The sequence below is a fragment of the Micromesistius poutassou genome (genome assembly GCF_964030765.1).
Source record: "Micromesistius poutassou genome assembly, chromosome: 16".
NCBI lineage: Eukaryota > Metazoa > Chordata > Actinopteri > Gadiformes > Gadidae > Micromesistius > Micromesistius poutassou.
In genome coordinates, this window is record NC_140286.1 from 14,141,014 (window position 1) to 14,142,375 (window position 1,362).

The window sequence follows — 1,362 nt, forward strand, 5'->3', positions numbered from 1 at the left end:
GTTGTTTGTGTAAAGTATCTGAGAGCAACGTCACAATAACTCTGTATTTCCTCTTCATTTTCTCTTATTTACCTTATTTCCTAGAGGGTTTGAGCTGCACCGATAAGACCAGAAGTGGATGTAGAGACAGTGAAGAGTTATTTCCTTTACACCATGTTCCATTTGACAAGAACAAGCTACCAAAGCAACATGCTCTGACAGTTGTGTTATAAAATAGTATCATCGTAATACACCATCGCAGTCAACCTGACGGGGCTTAAGAACAACCGCACAGATCCATGACCGCCATCCTGGAACCGCTTAACCGAAGCTCCGTCTCTGCAGTCTGGTAAACACCGTCTAACACAGCAGCCCTGGGCAGCGTTTCAGTGTTGCGTCGTGTGTGTTGTGTAGTGTTTGTGCTGTGTGCGTTATCTCCTCCATGGGACAGGAACTCTCTGGACACAAACAAACACCTGAGCCCCAGCTCTGGCTGATTTAATTAGCGCTGAGCAAGCTTGTCTCTGCTTGCAGGCTGCATCGCTGGAGAGTTGCCTAATTAACTACCACTACGCCTCAGAAGAACAGCCAGACATCTGAGATGAACTGGATGTGCGGATTCTGCCTGGTCGTTTTTTGACAAAACTCTTCATCCTTTAAAACAACAAATACAGCAAAGCGAACTCTGTTTATTTCCGACAGTGACCCAACCCTAATCCCCCCCACCTTTTGGACACCGTGTTTACTGACTCTGTCCTAGTGTTGACGTTACGGCTCACAGTTCTCACAGCCCCGCCCCCTTCCAGCCCTCCCTCCTCCACCCCTTTGAGATGAGCGACACCCACTACTGGGTGGTGGACTACGACCTGTCCTCCACCACCACGGCCCCGGGCGCTCCCTCCGGGGGGCCCGTGGGGGGCCAGCTGCTGCCTCCCACGGTGGTCCACTCTGAGCTGGGCACGGCCCTGTGCCTGGTGGGCCTGCTGCTGCTCCTGCTGCTCTTCCTGGTGGTCCGCTGCACCCGCATCCTGCTGGACCCCTACAGCAGCATGCCCTCCTCCTCCTGGACCGACCACAAGGAGGGCCTGGACCGGGGGCAGTTCGACTACGCCCTGGTGTAGGAGGGCCTGGACCGGGGGCAGTTCGACTACGCCCTGGTGTAGGAGGGCCTGGACCGGGGGCAGTTCGACTACGCCCTGGTGTAGGAGGGGTGGAGGGCGGTTCGACTACGCCCTGGTGTAGGAGGGGTGGAGGGCGGTTCGACTACGCCCTGGTGTAGGAGGGGTGGAGGGCGGTTCGACTACGCCCTGGTGTAGGAGGGGTGGAGGACAGGAGGACAGATGAGAGTTTCTGACAGAAGAGAGTGAGATTCAAATGACGGGC

General features: G+C 55.6%; 1 protein-coding gene across 1 annotated transcript; it reads left to right on the forward strand.

Annotated features, from left to right (window-relative positions):
* Positions 1-809: 809 nt before the first annotated feature.
* On the forward strand, positions 810-1,100 carry ctxn1 (cortexin 1; the record flags this gene model as incomplete). Its single annotated transcript, XM_084480458.1, has 1 exon — positions 810-1,100. One exon carries the CDS (start codon positions 810-812, stop codon positions 1,098-1,100), a length of 291 nt encoding a protein of 96 aa, XP_084336584.1.
* Positions 1,101-1,362: the final 262 nt, after the last annotated feature.